At 38.6% G+C, this 18795-nt stretch overlaps 1 protein-coding gene across 5 annotated transcripts in view; it reads right to left on the reverse strand.

Annotated features, from left to right (window-relative positions):
• The window catches only part of ZDHHC15 (zinc finger DHHC-type palmitoyltransferase 15), a 357936-nt gene extending 343502 nt beyond the window's left edge, over positions 1-14434 (reverse strand). For 4 of the 5 annotated variants that reach the window (XR_007149886.1, XM_047848206.1, XM_047848204.1 and 1 more), the window contains exon 1: positions 14016-14434. Coding sequence is in view for 4 of the 5 variants with exons in the window: in XM_047848206.1 (XP_047704162.1) it covers positions 14016-14151 (136 nt within the window). In the remaining variant the exon portion in view is untranslated. The remainder of the gene's footprint in view (positions 1-14015) is intronic. The other variant, XM_047848205.1, reaches the window with a different exon arrangement.
• Between the last annotated feature and the right edge of the window lie 4361 nt (positions 14435-18795).

Here is an 18795-nt window from a genome sequence, read left to right on the forward strand (position 1 = left end):
GGACAGAGCCGGGTGGAGAGTATGGGGAAAGCACCCCCCCCCCAAAAGCAGCTGGAGAGAAAGTGGAAAAGTGGAAATAGCCTAAGGGACTGAACTAAAAAGGGAGAAAGGAGAGGGTTTAACTTCCATTAATACTCTATAAACATCCATTAATACTCTATAAACAGGCATAGCACAGAGTCTGAAACTCCACAGCTCAATACTTGGCAATGTTCTGTTGGGAAGGGCAAATCCCCAGGAGCAGAGTGGGGTCTGGGATGTCCTCAGGTCACACAGAGAGAAGCGGTTCCACTGCTGGAAGGACATTTGTTAGAGGCTGTGTGGCCACCAGGTTCCAGCAGACCCCAGAGAACAACCACATTTGCCAGTGCTGGAACAATGTCATTAAGGGTGAAATCTAGTGCCAGATGTGTGTTGTGATTTTCCATAATCCCTGAAATGTTGCTGCTATACAATCGTGTGAATTTTTTCTGGGGCAGGCTGGTACCCAGCAGCAGTCTCTGGGCATTGGCAGCAGCACATCCCACAAATGTTCCTAGGTGTGGCCAGCACCTGGCCATTGCTCGGTGAGACTCTCCCCCAGAGGATCTGAGTGGGTCAAAGCTGCAGTCCCTCAGAAGTGAGGGGTTTGAAAACACAGCCGCATATGAGATAAAACTCAGGAGGGAGGCGCTGCCTGGCAACCTGAACAGCTTGATCACAGTGTAAAAGCGAGGAGTGAATGGAAGCCAGAAAGGGACGGGTGCAAGACTGCTTGTTGGGGAGAGCACAGAAGTCTGACACTAGAGACTGGGTAGCTGGGTGATGCCATTTTCACCTTCCCGTGCATGTGCACACACACCTACAAGTGCCACAACTATCCACCCCAGTAAGCTACGCAGAGCCATCTAGTGGAGAATGGAGCAGTTGCACTAAGCCCTGCCCAACTGGGCCAATCTTGCTCTTCAGGAACACCACAAATATCTCTGCCTGCTTACTTTATGGATTGTAAAGTGCTTCATAGTTTGACTTCTAGGGGAAACGATGTAATTGCAAGCGTATTTCAGTCTGTTTGCTGGTCCATCCATTCAATTTTTGTTTTGTTTTTTTGTTTCTTTTCTTTCTCTTTAATACAGAAAGAAAAAATTATTTTTACTTTTAATTTATTATTCAAATATTTTTATTTCTGCTACTATATTTTTTTTAATTTTTTTTCAACGTTTATTTATTTTTGGGACAGAGAGAGACAGAGCATGAACGGGGGAGGGGCAGAGAGAGAGGGAGACACAGAATCGGAAACAGGCTCCAGGCTCTGAGCCATCAGCCCAGAGCCTGACGCGGGGCTCGAACTCACGGATCGTGAGATCGTGACCTGGCTGAAGTCGGACGCTTAACCGACTGCGTCACCCAGGCACCCCTATTTCTTCTGCTATATTTTTTACTTTTTTGTATATCTCACATTCTATTTAACTTCCATCATTTCATTTTATTCTATTTCATTGTATTCATTTTCTCAAATTTTCAAATGTTTCCTTGTTTTTTCTTGTTTTCCTTCCCCTCCCCCGCTTTTCCACTAATCTATCAAGCTCCTTTCAATAACGAGACCAAAACACACTTAGGATGTAGCACCACTTATTTTAGTTTTGTGCGTGTGTGTGTGTCTGTGTGTGTGTCTGTGTGTTGTTTTTAGTTTATTTTAATTTTTTTACCTTATTAATTCCTGTTTTTCCTTCAAAATGACAAAACGAAAGAATTCACCACAAAAGAAAGAGCAGGAAGAAATGAGAACCAGGGACTGAATCAACACATATACAAGCAAAATGTCTGAACCAGAATTTCAAATCACGAAAGATCCTGGGAAGATGGCGGCGTAGGAGGACGCTGGGCTCACCGCGCGTCCTGCTGATCACTTAGATTCCACCTACACCTGCCTAAATAACCCAGAAAACCTCCAGAAGACTAGCAGAACGGAGTCTCCGGAGCCAAGCGCAGACGAGAGGCCCAGGGAAGAGGGTAGGAAGCGGTGCGCGCTACAGAATTTAGAATCGTGATAATAAAAATACTAGCTGGGGTCGAAAATAGATTAGAATCCATCTCTGCGGAGATAAACGTAAAAGCTAGTCAGGATAAAATAAAAAGTGTTTTAACTGAGCTGCAATCTCGAATGGATGCCACAATGGCAAGGATGGGTGAGGCAGAGCAGCAAAACAGCAATATAGAGGAGAAATTTAGGGAAGAATAATGAAGGAGAAAAAATGAGGGAGACTAAGGCAAAAGTGAATGATGTAATAATTAGAGAACTCAGTGACTCATGAGAAAGTAATAACATCCAAATCATAGGGGTCCCAGAAGATAGAGAGAAATAGGGGTAGAAGAGTTATGTGAGAAAATCATAGCAGAAAACATTCCTAATCTATGGAAAGACACAGACATCCAAATCCAGGAGGCACAGAGGACTCCCAGTAGATTCAACAAAAACCGACCATCAACAAGGCATATCATAGTAAAATTCACAAAATACTCAGGCAAGGAAAGAATCATGAAAGCAGCAAGGGAAAAAAGTCTTTAACCTATAAGGGAAGACAGATCAGGTTCACAGCAGACCTATTGACAGAAACTTGGCATACCAGAAAGGAATGGCAGGATATACTCAATGTGCTGAATCAGAAAAATTTGTCCACCAAGGCTGTCATTCAAAATAGAAGGAGAGATTAAAAGTTTCCCAGACAAAGAAGAATTAAAGGATTTCATGACTACTACACCAGCCTTGCAAGAAATTTTAAGGGGGACTCTTGGGGAGGTGGGGGAAGGCAAGGGAAAAAAAGAGATCAAAAGCAACAAAGACTAGAAAGGACCAGAGAACACCACCAGAAACTCCAACTCTACAAGAAACATAGCAGCAATAAATTCATATCATTCAGTACTCACTCTAAACGTCATGGACTAAATGCTCCAATCAAAAGACATAGGGTAACAGAATGGATAAGAAAACAAAATCCATGTATATGCTGCTTACAAGAGACCCACTTTAGACCTAAAGACACCTTCAGATTGAAAATAAGGGGATGGAGAACCATCTATCATGCTAATGGTCGCCAAAAGAAAACCGGAGTAACCATACTTATATCAGACAATCTAGACTTTAAAATAAAGACTGTAACAAGAGATGAAGAAGGGCATTATATCATAATTAAGGGGTCTATCCACCAAGAAGACCTAACAATTGTAAACATTTAGGCTCCAAAAGTGAAAGCACCGGAATATATAAATCAATCACAAAGAAACTAATTGATAATAATACCGTAATAGTAGGGGACTTCAACAACCTACTTACAGCAATGTACAGATCATCTAAACAGAAAATCAACAAGGAAACAATGGCTTTGAATGACACACTGGACCAGATGGACTTAACATATATGTTCAGAATATTTCAGCCTAAAGCAGTGGAATATAAATTATTCTCCAGCACACATGGAACATTCTCCAGAATAGATTACATACTGGGACACAAATAAGCCCTCAACAAGTACAAAAAGTTTGAGATCATACTGTGAATATTTTCAGAACAGAATGGTATGAAACTTGAAATCAACCACAAGAAAAAATTTGGAAAGGTCACAAATACTTGGAGACTAAAGAACATCCTACTAAGGAATGAATGGGCTAACCAAGAAGTTAAAGAAGAAATTAAAAAGTACATGGAAACCAATGAAAATGATGACACACCAACCCAAAACCTCTGGGAGGCAGCAAACACGGTCATAAGAGGAAAGTATATAACAATCCTGGCCTTGCTAAAGAAGGAAGAAAGGTCTCAGATACACAACCTAACCTTAAACCTTAAAGAGCTGGAAAAAGAACAGCAAATAAAACCCAAAATCAGCGGAAGACAGAAATAATAAAGATTAGAGCAGAAATCAATGCTATCCAAACCAAACCAAACCAAAACAATCAAACAAACAAACAAACAAAAAAACCCAATAGAACAGATAAAAAAAAACAGAAGCCGGATCTTTGAAAGAATTAACAAAATGGATAAACCACTAGCCAGTTTGATCAATAAGAAAAAGGAAATGACCCAAATAAATAAAATCAAGAATAAAAGAGGAGAGATCAAAACCAACACAGCAGAAAAAAAAAAACACATTAATAAGAGAATATTATGAACAATTATATGCCAATAAAATTGGCAATCTGGAGGAAATGGACAAATTCCAAGAAACATATACACTACAAAAACTGAAACAGGAAGAAATACAAAATTTGAACAGACCCATATCCAGTAAAGAAATCGAATTAGTAATCAAAAATCTCCCAAAACACAAGAGTCCAGGGCCAGATGGCTTTCCTGGGGAATTCTACCAAACATTTAAGGAAGAGTTAACACCTATTATCTTGAAGCTGTTCCAAAAAATAGAAATGGAAGGAAAACTTCCAAACTCTTTCTATGAAGCCAGCATTACCTTGATTCCAAAACCAGGCAAAGACCCCACTAAAAAGGAGAACTATAGACCAATTTCCCTGATGAACATGGATGCAAAAATCGTCAACAAGATATTAGCCAACAGGATCCAATACATTAAAAAAAATATATTCACCAAAACTAAGTGGGACTTATACCTGGATGCAGGGCTGGTTCAGTATCTACAAAACTATCAATGTGATTACCACATCAATAAAAGAAAGGACAGGAACCACACAATCCTCTCAACAGATGCAGAGAAAGCATTTGACAAAATACAGCACCCTTTCTTGATAAATACCCTTAAGTAAGTAGGGATAGAAGGATCATATCTCGAGATCATAAAAGCCATATATGAATGACCCAATGCTAATATCCTCCTCAATGGGGAAAAACTGAGAGCTTTCCCCCTAAGGTCAGGAACAAGACAGGGGTGTCCACTTTTGTCACTGTTATTCAACATAATATTGGAAGTCTTAGCCTCAGCAATCAGACAACACAAGGAAATAAAAGGCATCCAAATTGGCCAGGAGGAGGTCAAACTTTCACTCTTCGCAGATGACATGATACTCTATATGGAACACCCAAAAGATTCCACCAAAAATCTGCTATAACTGATTTATGAATCCAGCAAAGTGACAGGATATAAAATCAGTGCACAGAAATCGGTTTCATTCCTATACACCAACAATGAAGCAACAGAAAAAGAAATCAAGGAATGGATCCCATTTACAGTTGCACAAAAAACCGTAAAATACCTAGGAATAAATCTAACCAAAGAGGTGAAAAATCTATACACTGACAACTATAGAAAGCTTATGAAAGAAATTGAAGAAGACACCAAAAAATGGAAAAAGATTCCATGCTCCTGGATAGGAAGAGCAAATATTGTTAAAATTCGATACTACCCAAAGCAATCTACATATTCAATGCAATCTCTATCAAAGTAATACCAGCATTCTTCACAGAGCTAGAACAAACAATCCTAAAATTTGTATGGAACCAGAAAAGACCCCGAATAGCCAAAGCAATCTTGAAAAAGAAAATCAAAGCAGGAGGCATCACAGTTCCAGACTTCAAGCTATACTACAAAGCTGTAATCATCCAGACAGTATGGTACTGGCACAAGAACAGACATTCGGATCAATGCAATACAATACAGAACCCAGAAATGGACCCACAAACATATGGCCAACTAATCTTTGACAAAGCAGGAAAGACTATTCAATGGAATAAAGACAGTCTCTTCAGTAAGTGGTGCTGCGAAATCTGGACAGCGACATGCAGAAAAATGAACCTGGGCCACTTTACACAAAAATAAACTCAAAATGGATGAACGACCTAAATGTAAGATGGGAAACCATCAAACTCTCGAGGAGAAAGCAGGAAAAAACCTCTTTGACCTCGGTTGCCACAACTTCTTACTCAACACGTCTCCAGGGGCAAGGGAAACAAAAGCAAAAATGAATGACTGGGACCTCGTTAACATAAAAATCTTCTGCACAGTGAAGGAAGCAATCAGCAAAACTGAAAGGCAACCAATGGAATGGGAGAAGATATTTGGAAATGACATATCAAATGAAGGGTTAGTATTCAAAATGTATAAAGAACTTATCAAACTCAACACCCAAGAAACAAAGAATCCAGTGAAGAAATGGGCAAAAGACATGAATAGACACTTCTCCAAAGAAGATATCCAGATGGCGAACAGACACATGAAAAAATGCTCAACATCACTCATCATCAGGAAAATACATATCAAAACCACAATGAGATACCACCTCACACCTGTCAATTGGCTAACATTAACAATTCGGGCAACAATAGATGTTGGCAAGGATGCAGAGAAAGAGGATCGCTTTTACATTGCTGGTGGGAATACATACTGGTGCAGCCCCTCTGGAAAACAGCATGGAGGTTCCTCGAAAAGTTAAGAATAGAACTACCCTATGACCCCATAATTGTACTCCTAGGTATTTATCCAAGTGTGCTGTTTCAAAGGGGCACATGCACCCCAATGTTTATAGCAGTGATACTGACAATAGCCAAAGTATGGAAAGAGCCCAAATGTCCATAAACTGATGAATGGATAAAGAAATGTGGTATACATATACAATGGAGTATTACTCGGCAATCAAAAAGAATGAAATCTTGCCATTCGCTAGTATGTGGGTTGAACTAGAGGGTATTATGCTAAGCGAAATTAGTCAGTCAGAGAAAGACAAATGTCATATGACTTAACTCATATGAGGACTTTAAGATACAAAACAGGTGAACATAAGGGAAGGGAAGCAAAAATTATATAAAAACAGGGTAGCGGACAAACCCTATGAGACTCTTAAATATGGAGAACAAACAGAGGTTTACTGGAGGGGTTGTGGGAGGGGTTATGGGCTAAATGGGTAAGGGGCATTAAGGAATCTACTCCTGAACTCATTGCTGCACTATATGCTAACTAACTTGGATATAAATTAAAAATATAATTAAATAAAAATTAAAAAAAAAAGAAAATGAGAAGAGAACTCATGGAATGAGAGAAAATATGTGCAGATCATTAATCTGAAAAGGACAGAGTATTTTGAATTTACAAAGAAATCTTACAATTCAGTAACAAAAGAAAACCTAATTTAAAAATGGGCAAAGAACTTAAATAGCCATTTATTTTAAAAAGATACACAGATGTCCAACAAGCATAGGAAAATATTCTCATCATCACTGATTATCAGAGAAATGCAAATCAATATCATGAGATACCACTTTATACCCACAATTATGGTTATATATAAAAAGAGAGAATGAGGTAAGGATGAGGAGAAATCAGAATCCTCCTTTATTACTTGTAAGAATGCAAAATTGTGGAAAATAATTTGGAGGCTTCCTCAAAAATTAAATATAGATTTAACACACATCCCAGCAATTTCCACCCTTCTCTCTGGTATTTACTCAACAGAATGGAAAACAAGTATTCAAATAAATCTTGTACACAAATGTTTATAGCAGCACTATTTAGAATGGACAAAAGGTAGAAATAACCCAAATGTCCATCAACAGATGAATGGATAAACTATGGCATATATACGCAATTGCATTATTATTCAACCAGTAAAAGTAATGAGGTACTGTTACATACTACAACGTGGTTGAGTCTCAAAAACATTAGGGTAACTGCAAGAAACGAGACACAAAAGGCCACATATTGTATGATTCCATATATGTGAAACATTCAGAATAGGTAAATCCATAAAGACAGAACACAGATTAGTGGTTGGTAGGGACTAGGGGGAGGAGAGAAGGGGGAGTGACTGTTTAATGCCTGTGAAGTATCCTTTTGTGGTGATGAAAATGTTTTGGAACTAGATATTAGTGATGGTTGTGCAACATTGTGAATGTACTAAATGTACACTTTAAGATGGTTAATTTTATGTTATATGAATTTTACCTACAAAATGGATCCTGTTACTTTTCTCACTGTCTAAAAGTCTAAGCTTATTTTCCTGAGCCAAGCAGAATCCCTTATATCCTCATTCATAATAGTAATAACAGATTACTATTTAATGAGCCCTTATAATGTGCTATCAACTGGAATACATGCTTTATGTGCATATTATTTTTTTCAAGTTTTTATTTAAAGTCCAGTTAGTTAACATACAATGTAATATGTATATAAAATATAGTTATCCACCACTTACATACAATACCCAGTGCCCAACACTAGTGCCCTCCTTAGCACTCATCACCCATTTAACCCATTCCCCTACCCACCACTCCTCAGTTTATTCTCCACAGTTAAAAGTCTGTTTCTTGGTTTGCCTCTCTCTCTTTTCCCCCATGTTCATTTGTTTTGTTTCTTAAATTCCATATATGAATGAAATCATATAGTATGTGTCTTTTTCTGACATATTTAACTTAGCATAATACTCTCTAGCTCCACCCATGTCTGCACATGGCAAGATTTCATTCTTTTTGATGGTTGAATTATATTCCATTGAACATATATATACCACTTCTTCTTTATCCACTCATTAGTCGATAGATATTTGGACTCTTTCCATAGTTTGGCTATTGTTGATAATGCTGCTATAAACATCAGGGTGCATTTTTGTATCCTTTGGGTAAATACCTAGTAGTGCAATTACTAGATCGTAGGCTAGTTCTATTTTTAACTTTTTGAGGAACTTCCATACTATTTTCCAACTGGCTGCACCCGTTGGCATTCCCACCAACAGGGTAAGAGGGTTCCTCTTTCTCAGCATCCTCGCCAAAACCTGTGGTTTCCTGTGTTGCTTAATTTTAGCCATACTGACAGGTGTGAGGTGATATCTTATTGTAGTTTTGCTTTGTATCTCCCTAATGATGAGTAACATTGAACGTCTTTTCATGTGCCTGCTAGCATTTTTCACAGAGCTAGAACAAACAATCCTGAAATTTGTATGGAACCACAAAAGACCCCAATAGCCAAAGCAATCTTGAAAAAGAAAAGCAAAACAGAAGGCATCACAATTCCAGACTTCAAGTTATATTACAAAGCTGTAGTGATCAAGACAATATGGTACTGGCATAAAAATAGACACATAGATCAATGGAACAGAATAGAAAACCCATGGACCCACAACTATATGGCCAACTCATCTTTGACAAAGCGGGAAAGAATATCCAATGGAAAAAAAGACGGTCTCCTCAACAAAGGGTGCTGGGAAAACTGGACAGCAATATGCAGAAGAATAAAACTGGACCATTTTCTTATGGCATACACAAAATGAATTCAAAATGGATCAAATCCTACATGTGAGACAGGAAACCATCAAAATCCTAGAGGAGGACACAGGCGGCAACCTCTTTGACATTGGCCATAGCAACTTCTTACTAGATATATCTCCTGAGGCAACGGAAACAAAAGCACAAATAAACTATTGAAGTCCCAATAGTTTATTCTTCATCAAGATAAAAGGCTTCTGCACAGCAAAGGAAAGAATCAACAAAACTAAAATGCAACCTTTGGAATGGGATATTTGCAAATGACATATCTGATAAAGGGTTAGTATCCAAAATATATAAGGACCTTATAAAACTCAACACCCAAAAAACAAATAATCCAGTTAAAAATGGGCAGAAGATATAAATGAACATTTTTTCAATGAAGACATACAGGATACATCATATTATTTAATTTTTTTTTTACATTTTATTTATTTGTGATAGAGAGAGCACAAGGGCGGGGGGGGCAGGCAGAGAGAGATGGAGACAGAATCTGAAGCAGGCTCTAGGCTCCAAGCTGTCAGCACAGAGTCCAACACAGGGCTCAAACTCACAGACCGTGAGATCATGACCTGAGCTGAAGTCAGACACTTAACTGACTGAGCCACCCAGGTACCCCAAAGCTTGTTGTCTGGATACATCATATTATTTAAATCTCACAACAACAATGCTATAAATGGCATATAGTAGGTGCTAAGCAAGTATCTGTGGTATGAATAAACAACCCTATAAGCAAGGTGCCATGTGAGGCAACTGTGGTTGAGAAAGATTAGGTAACCTGCCTCAGGTCTCCTAGTTAGTAAGTGGCAGAATTCAAGCTTGTTAGACAAAATTACAAGACAAAATACCACTTTTGGCTTCAGTTCTAACCTGAAATTACAATACAGACATCAGGTTCTATTTCTAGAAAGAAGTTAGGTCCTTAATATTACTTTTTGAGTCATATTGAAATTCAAATCTGGTAATTAGGTTGTTTTCTTTGGTTTCAGGCATCTTTGGCATCCAATTCATTATTTACTAAACATTTGACTTTAGGAAGATTTGATTTACCCTCTCTGAAACAAAGTTTTCAGGAGATTGTAAAATGAAGATGATAGAATGAAGGTGGAGCCAGAATTGGAAGTCAAGGCTACCTTACTCTCCTGGTTTTTAAATAATGGTAACTGATACAAAATGTTAAGAAAACACTGTGCAGGCCAAATAAAATACATCTGCAGGGTGCATTTGGCCTATTAGTCACATGTTTTGACCTCTGTATTAGTTGAGAGAAGGCAGAGAGTTAAGACATCGTGGTGGTTGAAGCATGGACTGTAGAACCATACTGCCTGGGTTGCCATCCAAGTGTGGTCATTTCCTAGCTCTATGATCTTAGACAACTTTCTTAATATGTCTGTTCCTCAGTTTTCTTGTCTTTAAAATGGGAATAATGAGTATGTACCTTATAAGGTTTTTATGAGGATTAATTTGTGTGTATGTGTGTCTTTTAAAACAGTGCATATAACAAGTGCTCTGCAAATATGCTAAATTAAACAAAGTAAATAAGCTCTAAGTTACCTTTGATTATTTTCACTAATTTTAACTTGGTCTTTGCCTCAGTTTGCACATCTGTAAAATGGGGACAATAAGGGTACCTCCTTTGTATGGTTATTGTGAGGATTAACTGATTTAATATAGACAGTTAATATATCTACAGTACTTAGAATATTGCCTAAAACAGATTAAGCACTATGTAAATGTTAGCCATTATCATTATTAATTTTTAAAATTATTGCTTGGCAAAGCTCATGTAAGTCAGTACTGCAAAATTCCAAAATATATTTAACAATATTTATTTACAACAACTAGGCATTGATCTTAGGAGCAAAGTCCATAGTATAATAACAGAGCTGCACTTTTTTTAAGTTTATATATTTATTTTGAGAGAGACAGAACATGATCCTGTGAGCAGGGGAGGGGCAGAGAGAGAGAGAATCCCAGGCAGGCTCCACACTGTCAGCGCAGAGCCCAACATAGGACTCAATCACATGAACTGTGAGATCATGACCTGAGCCAAAATCAAGCGTTGGAGGCTCAAGTGACTGAGCTACCCAGGTGCCTCTGGAGTTGAACTTTTAACCCTTCAATCAATCATTCAAGAAAGCAAAATGGCAAATAGTCTGAGAATAGAAAAACTTCCCCATCATTGCACAGCCCACTTAATACTACTTCATAAAGCTGAGGTTTATTGTTGAGAGAAAGGTTGAGATAAAATGAAAAACAGCCTAAACTTGCATTTATAAAGGCAACTAATTGAATTTATTCTTAACATCTCTCTACATTTTCCATAATAAATCTAAGAAGAAGAAGTGAAAAATTCAAACTCTCATGCACAGTTAATTAGAAGAAAGTTCTATATTGGGAAACAGAGTTATCTCTTGGCTCCCTACTTAATCCCCATCTACCTGGAGTACACTATTGCTTTGTCAGGTATGTAGGGAAGGAAGTTGTAAGTAGGGTCAGGTCCTGGGGTTGAACAAATCAGCACCCCATCTTTAAGAATCTGGTATAAATAGGGGCGCCTGGGTGGCGCAGTCGGTTAAGCGTCCGACTTCAGCCAGGTCACGATCTCGCGGTCCGTGAGTTCCAGCCCCGCGTCAGGCTCTGGGCTGATGGCTCGGAGCCTGTTTCCGATTCTGTGTCTCCCTCTCTCTCTGCCCCTCCCCCGTTCATGCTCTGTCTCTCTCTGTCCCAAAAATAAATAAATGTTGAAAAAAAAATTAAAAAAAAAAAAAGAATCTGGTATAAATAAAGGAATCTTGAAAGGACTTGGCAGTGAGTGGATGATCAATGGGACAAATAAGAGTCCTAGTGTGAAGGGATTAGAAGTATGCTGGATCCTCACACTGAATGATTAGGGATTGCAGGACATAAGTTTAAAGGTTCTAGAAGTGGGATTTCTCATACTGAAGTGACAATAACTATTAGTGAATCTCCTTTGAGAAGAGAAGGAAATTCTTCAATGTGAGAGGACAGAGGCAAGGGGAGATCTCACTGTAAGAAAAACAGAAGCTCTGTTGTGAGGAGACAGAATATAATATGAAAACTCCATTGTGAATTGATAAGAACACTATAAAATCATTAGGGATAAGGATAGGTGACTTGGGTAATACAATTTGGGAACATACAGGTTAGGATGTTGGGGTTTGTGTCTGGAAATATGTAATTCTGAGCTTGAAAGCATAAAATATGCTGTGGGGACCATTTGATAGCTAAAAAGGGAATGAAATGCTCCCTAATGTGACAGGATACGGTACAAGAGGACTCTCTAGATTTACAAAAGGGGTGGTCTAATGAGACGGGACAAGAAATGAGGCTCTCATTGGACTGAGAAGGAAATATTACAAATCCCAGTGGGAAAGGATAGTGTTTTCCTAGGTTGAGAAGACAGGGGACAAGGAACCCTACACGGAAGTAAGATAAAATAATAATAATAATAATAATAATAATAATAATAATAAAACCCTAGAGAAAGTGGATGACAAAATGTAGGGCTATCAATGAAAGAGGACTGCAGCAGGTGGGGAGTAGGTTTCAAAAAATATAACAAGGCAGGATTATCATTAGAAAAGTAGCAGCCCTTGGGGGGTGCCTGAGTGGCTCAGTTGGTTAAGCCTTGAACTCCGGATTTCAGCTCAGGTCATGATCCCACAGTTTGTGAGTTGGAGCCCCACGTGGGGCTCTGCATTGACAGTGCAGAGCCTGCTTGGGATTCTCTCTCTCCCTCTCTCTCAACCCCTCCCCCACTCCCTATCTCTATCAGAATAAATAAATAAACTTTAAAACAAAAGGAAAGTAGTGGCCCTTTGAAGGGGTTTGTGGAAAACCTTGTGGGAGGGTAAAAAGGACACTACTGTGAGAAGAGAGTGGACAAGGCATGACCATATTGTGACAAAAGCAGGGTGGCTAGTATGAAGGGTCAGAAAATAATATGGGAACCCTAATGGAAAGTAGTGAATGCTCCTCAAAGGAGGAAAGCAGAAGAATAAGGGGAACCCCAGTGTGATAAAATCAGGGTCTCTAAATGAGGGGACAGGGCAAGATATATTGTAGGACTCCCATTCTATTGGAGAAGATGATAAAACGGTAAAGCCCATAGGGAAAGAGAATAAAGGGCCCATTTTCACTGTGTGAAAACGGGACACCCAGTGGAATAAAACAAGGCATATGGTGGGGCCCTAAGTGGGAGAAGATGTGAGGTGCTTCAGCCAGTGTGAGAGGATCACAGAAAAAGGATGAATTCCAGTGTTGGAAAAAAGAGAGCTTATAAGAGAGACAGGAAATATTTTGGGATTCCTAGTAGAAAGGAATGTGAAAATGTGGGGCTCCTAGTTTTATGTATTGGTGGGATTCATAGTGTAAGCAGTTTACCGAGATGGGGTGTGTTGTTTCCTCAATTCTGTAGGGTAGGAGCCCCCCGGAATGAGAACACCAGGCACAAGCAGTTGTCCTGTATGAGAAAAGGGGGCTCTAGTGGAAAGAGCCAGTACATTCTTGTGAGTAAGGCTAGGGAATAACGTAAGAAACCCCAGGTAAGAAGCGATGGCGACATGGTAGGACCCTCGTGGGAAGGTGCAAGAAATATTGTGGGAAGCTAGAGGTTGAAGACGAGGAGGTCTCCAGAGGGCTAAAAACAAACAGCACGCTCCCCTAAACAAACAAACAAAAAAATCCCGCAGTGTGAGGGATAAGAACACAGGGGAAGGGGACACCAGTGTGAAGGGTACGACAGACAAGCTGAAGTATAATTTCCCCACCTTAGGTGCCCAGCTCCACTTACCCAGGCAGAGTTCAAAGACATAGGCATAGTAGGACCAAAGCACAACGAGGACGATAACAAGCACAGGCACCCAGGAAAGTACTCGGCGGCAGCACTGCAGCCCCCAGGACAGAGCCATCTTCCAGCCGCGCCTCATCTTTGGATCGAAGATCGACCAAGCAGGCCTGCTGGCGCTGGGTTGGAACTGCTGGGCTGGCAGCTAGGAGGAAGGAAGGCGTGCTGTGCGGCGCTCCACTGCGTAGCCTGGCGGGAACTGTCTCCCGGAGCCGGTCGATACCACCTGTAAGGCTGCAGGGCAGAGTGCTCCCTGCCTGGCACAATAGGCATGAGTCATGGCAAGGAGGAACTGACAACCCTGGAGCGGAAGGTGATCCGCCTGGCAGTCGAGCATTCGAGGCTAGGCAAGTTCTGAGGAAATGCAGTCCCTCCCCTTTCCTCTTTTTCCACCCCCTAGCTATATACAGCTCTAGATGCAGACCTAGACCTCTGCAAAACAATAAAGCGGAAGAAATTTGGGTCTGCCCATGTGCTCTTACTGCACTGCGTCCTCCCCTCATCTCCTTTCTGATCTTTATGTTTTTCTGTCTCTCTTTGTTTCCCCCGTCAACACATACACGCGGTGCGAAAGATACCAGCCACAGCATCTTAAGACTTAAAGGTTATCCAACCCCATCCTCCCACTGCTGCTTCAACAATGTGCTTAACGCGTAGTGCTGCAATCACTGCTTAGGTAAGTCCGTTCACAGAACGCTCCCTCCTTCCTTCTCTTCTTCCCTTACCCCTTCGTCCATTTTCGGAATAAATAAACATATTGGTACAGAAAAACAAAGAAGGAGACGTTAATTCTGTGAGGGGTCAGGGAAAGATACAAAGGTATTAATGTTTAAACTGAGCTTTAATAAATGTTTGCTAGGCAGAGGAGAGGGGACGGATCTTTCAGACAGAGGAAACAGAGTCGGCAAAGGCATAGAGTAATAAAAATCCAAAAGTGTTCAAGGAACAACTAATATGGTGTGAGGAGGAGAGGCAGGGACTGAGACTGGGAATATAGGCTGAGGGAACAGTGTGAAAGTCTTTATATGCCCCATCAGGGTGTGTGGACGTAATCCTGTAAAACAGATTACTATGAATAGTCATTAAAGGTTTTGAGACAATGGAATGACATTATCAGAGATTTTTCTAAAAGAACTAGCAGGATTTGGGAGAGGAGAGTGGCCTGGAAGCGGACCAATTAGGAGGTAATTTAATTCAACAAATGTTTTTGGAATGATTGCTTTGTGTTAGGTCAACTTTGGTATAAAAAGAACACTGAAACAGGAAGCCTGTCCCCATGAAGCTCATGTTCTCGTCAGGGGAATAGGTGTTCAATGACACAAGTACAATAATGGAAGTATAGTAAGATACTGACATTTATGGTTTTGAAACTCACTGTTTAATGATTCCTAAATGTCTATGACATGGAGAAACTTGTGATTTTGCTATGACTCACGTTTTATTCAAATTCTGTATTGGAAACAAGGATTTCAACAGAGTTGTGCTTTGTTCTTTATTCATAGTTATGTATGCAGTAATTCCTGAAGCGTTAACAGCTTTTGTTCTTTTTAGATTAAGTTAACTTCATGGTTGATATTACTAATTAATGATGCAATGAAACACAGACTTATTTCACTTGCAACATTTATTTTAGTAGCCCAATTAATTATTTGAGTCCTAAGTTTCAGACACAGATACTTAATTTTTTTCCAGCATTACTGAGATATCATTGGCAGATAAAAATAAAAATATTTAAGGTATATAATGTGATCATTTGATAGGTATATACATTATGAAATGATTATGGCAATCAAGCTAATTAACACTTCTATTATCTCACATAGTTACCATTTTTGACAAATATTTTTATTGAGATATATTTTACATACAACATTGTGTAAATTTAAGGTGTACATTTTTAAAGTTTTTGTTTAAAATCCAGTTAGTTAACATACAATGTGATATTAGTTTTAAGTATAGAATATAGTGATTCAACACTTCCATGTAACACCTGGTGCTCATCACAAGTGCACTCCTTAGTCCCCATCACCTATTTAATCAATTTCCTTGTCCAATGGGTAACCGTCAGTTTGTTCTCTATAGTTAAGTCTGTTTCTTGGTTTGCCTCACTCTCCCTTTTTTCTTTGCTTGTTTGTTTGTTAAATTCCACATATGAGTGAAATTGTAGGGTATTTGTCATTTTCTGATGGACTTATTTTCCTTTGCATAACACCCTCTAGTTCCATTCATATCATTGCAAGTGGCAAGATTTCGTTCTTTTTATGTCTGAGTAATATTCCATAGTATATATATGCCACTTCTTTACTCATCTATCAATGGACACTTGGGATCTTTCCATAATTTGGTTATTGTTGATAATGCTTTTATAAACATGAGGGTGCATGTGTCCCTTCAAATCTGTATTTTTATACCCTTTGAGTAAATACCTAGTAGTACAGTTGCTGTATCTTAGAGTATTTCTATTTTTAACTTTTTGAGGAACCTCCATACTGTTTTCCAGAATGGCTGTACCAGTTGGCATTCACACCAGGAAGGCAAGAGAGTTCCCCTTTCTCCATAGACTCACCAACACCTGTTTCTTGTGTTGTTGATTTTAGCGATTCTGACAAGTGTGAAGTGATATCCCATGTAGTTTTTATTTGCATTTCCCTGATGATCAGTGATGTTGAGCATCTTTCATGTGTCTGTTGGTCATCTGTATGTCTTTTTTTTTTGGAAAAATGTCTATTCATGTATTCTGCCCAATTTTTAATTGGATTTTTCATTTTTGGGGGTGTTATGTAAGTTCTTTACATATTTTGGATACTTATCCTTTATCAGATATGTCATTACAAATATATTCCCCCATTCTATAGGCTGCCTTTTAGTTTTGAGTCCTTGTGGTTGAAGTTTTCTTTGCTATACAGAAGCTTTTTATTTTGATGAAGTCCTAATAGTTTATTTTTGCTTTTGTTTCCCTTGCCTTAGGAGATATATCTAGAAAGAAGTTGATACAGCCAATGTCAAAGAAGTTACTGCCTGTGTTCTCCTCTAGGATTTTTATAGTTTCCTGTCTCACATTTAGGTCTTTAATCCATTTTTAATTTATTTTTGTGTATGGTATAAGAAAGTAGTCCAATTTCATTCTTTCGCATGTTGCTGTCCAGTTTTCCAACACCCTTTGAAGAGACTGTCTTTTTACCATTGGATATTCTTTCCTGCTTTGTTGAAGATTGGCTGACCATAATGTTGTAGGTTCATTTCTGGGTTTGTTATTCTGTTCTATTGATCTATGTATCTATTTTTGTGCCAGTAGAATACCATTTTGATTAGTATTATAATATAACTTGAAATTTGGAATTGTAATACCTCCAGTTTTGTTTTTCTTTTTCAAAATTGCTTTCACTATTGGATTCCTTTGTTTGGACTATCCACTGTTTGGATTGTTTGTTCTAGCTCTGTGAAAAATGCTGGTGGTATTTTGATAGGATTGCATTAAGTGTGTAGATTGTTTTGAGTAGTATACACATTTTAACAATTTTTGTTCTTCTAATCCATGAGCATGGGATGTTTTTCCATTTCTTTTTGTCATCTTCAACTTCCTTCATCACTGTTTTCTAGTTTTCAGGATGTAGGTCTTTCACCTCTTTTGTTAGATGTATTCCTAGGTATCTGATTGTTTTTGTACAATTGTAAATGGGATCAATTCTGTAATTTCTCTTTCTGCTGCTTCATTATTGGTATATAGAAATGCAGCAGATTTCTGTATGTTGATTTTGTATCCTGCTACTTTACTGAATTCATGTATGAGTTCTAACAGTTGTTGATGTAATCTTTCAGGTTTTCTATATAGAGTATCACGTCGTCTGCATAGAGTGACAATTTGCTTCCTTGCTTATTTGGATGCCTTTTGTTACTTTTTGTTTTCTGATTGCTGTGCTTAGGATTTCCAGTACTCTGTCATATAACAGTGGTAGGAGTGGACATCCCTGTCTTCTTCCTGACTGTGAAGGAAAAGCTCTCAGTTGTTCCCCATTGAGTATGATGTGAGCTGTGGGTTTTTCATAAATGGCCTTTAGTATGTTGAGGTGTGTTCCCTCTTAACCTACTTTGTTGAGGGTTTTCCTCATGAATGGATATTGTACTTTGTCAAATCCTTTAATACATCTATGGAAATAATCATGTTTCTTCTCCTTTCTTTTATTAATGTGGTGTATCATGTTGATTTGAAAATATTGAACCACTCTTTCATCCTAGGAATAAATCCCACTGGATAGTAGTGAATGATTTTTTAAATGTGTTGTTGGGTTGGCTTTGATAGTATTTTATTGAGAGTTTTTGCATCCATGTTCATCAGGTATATTGGCCTGTAGTTATCTTTTTAGTAGTGTCTCCATCTGGTTTTGGAGTGAGGGTAATGCTGGCCTCATACAATGAATTTGGAATTTTTCCTTACTTTTCTATTTTTTTTGGAATAGTTTGAGAAGAATAAGTATTAACTCTTCTTTGAACATTTGGTAGAATTTGCCTGTGAAACAATCCGGTCTTGGCCTTTTGTTTGTAGGGAGTTTGTGATTTCTGATTCAATTTCTTTGCTGGTTATCAATCCGTTCAAGTTTTCTATTTCTTCCTGTTTTAGTTTTGGTAGTTTATATGTTTCTAGGAATTTGTCCATTTTTTCCATGTTGTCCAAATTGTTGGCATGTAGTTTTTCATAATATTCTCTCTTATAATTGTTTGTATTTCT

This window comes from Prionailurus viverrinus, unplaced genomic scaffold (genome assembly GCF_022837055.1).
Source record: "Prionailurus viverrinus isolate Anna unplaced genomic scaffold, UM_Priviv_1.0 scaffold_55, whole genome shotgun sequence".
NCBI classification, from domain to species: Eukaryota; Metazoa; Chordata; class Mammalia; order Carnivora; family Felidae; genus Prionailurus; species Prionailurus viverrinus.